The sequence below is a fragment of the Perca fluviatilis genome, chromosome 2, assembly GCF_010015445.1.
Source record: "Perca fluviatilis chromosome 2, GENO_Pfluv_1.0, whole genome shotgun sequence".
Classification (NCBI taxonomy): domain Eukaryota; kingdom Metazoa; phylum Chordata; class Actinopteri; order Perciformes; family Percidae; genus Perca; species Perca fluviatilis.
In genome coordinates, this window is record NC_053113.1 from 4,051,448 (window position 1) to 4,052,770 (window position 1,323).

The 1,323-nt window shown below is 51.5% G+C and overlaps 1 protein-coding gene across 1 annotated transcript in view; it reads right to left on the bottom strand.

Moving 5' to 3' along the window:
• Positions 1–744: 744 nt before the first annotated feature.
• The window catches only part of LOC120544902 (exocyst complex component 3-like protein 2), a 25,937-nt gene continuing 25,358 nt past the window's right edge, over positions 745–1,323 (bottom strand). Inside the window, exon 14 of the mRNA XM_039778771.1 lies at positions 745–1,323. This exon is cut by the window's right edge and continues 202 nt beyond it. Coding sequence (XP_039634705.1) covers positions 1,210–1,323 — 114 coding nt within the window. The 3' untranslated portion in view covers positions 745–1,209.

Here is a 1,323-nt window from a genome sequence, read left to right on the forward strand (position 1 = left end):
TGATTATCTTCCGAGCTTTCTCTGTAGCGTACGTAAATGGCCTGAAGTTTATACTTGTGCGTTGGTGTGTGCGTCAGGCCAGCATGTGTGTGTGTGTGTGTGTGTGTGTGTCTATGTGTGTCTGTGTGTGTGAGTGAGTATTTTGCGAGAGGTGACATCAGGCCACGGTGTAGATTTAACGCTGAAGCACGAATCGCGCTTAAATTGGCCGTCCTACAACGGTGCGTCCCGTACAGACGCTAAAGGGGGATTTCTGCGTTGGTATCTGACACTTTTAGAGTAGTTCCTCCTCCACAGAGCTGCGGAGGAAGGTCTGGCTAGTCCACACAGCATTCCTGAATGGGAGAACAACATGCTCTGTGTTTATCGGCATTTAAACTTTAAACCAATCACAGTCGTCGTGGGGCGGGGCTAAGCTCCGAGCAGAGCCTCGGTGCCTCTGCTAAATAGTCTCAGGAAGGAACTGGTTTTGGTGAAACATGTGGACGTTCAGAAGTAGTTTAAAGCCCCTGACGCACCGAGCCGATAATCAACCGTTGGACAGTCAGTCTAATATTTTAAACTGACCTTTGTGGATCTGAGATGAAGACAGATTCAGCAACTGCATCACGGCCGATTACTCTCTTAAAATGTTTTCAGAAACACCTTTCGGTGAACTATTTTAGTACAATATGAGATATCGTATTCTGAACGAGCCGCCATGACAGTCTGGCTTTGAATTTCCCGGAGAAACCAGACCCACGTGACGCGTTCCGTCCAATCAGCTGCCGGTTTTCATGTTTTGGGCGACTATACAGATTAGCGCCGCCTGCTGCTATGGAGACGTATTACGTCTCGTCTCTTCGGTGAGTTCTGAGGAACTTTTTGGACAAATTGGAGACCGATCAGTCCGATTGCCGAGGGTCGGCCGTCTGCTCGGTGTGTGTGGGGCCTTTAGTCGTGCAACAGAAAACTCAGATTGGACAGATAGTCTAGCTAGCTGTCTGGATTTACCCTGCAGAGATCTGAGGAGCAGTTAACCATAGTCCTCACCAATCAGCCGGAGGTTAGAACGCCAACACAGAGACAGAGGAAGGGGGACGGGACAGATCTGGTGTAATTTCAGGCAGCACCAGAGAAATCCTGGAAGTGTGATGTCATGTAGACTAGACGCTGAGAGACACGGGGACCGGGCGCCAGTGTCGTTGGGAGCGAGAAGCGTTTGTGCGTTCAGAGAACGTCGTCGGCGTTCTCCTGGACGGGCGTCCTGGCTTTGCGCGGGCGCGGCCGCAGCGAGGTGAAGCAGGAGGAGGCGGTCAGGGCGATGCGGCTCAGACCCACGTT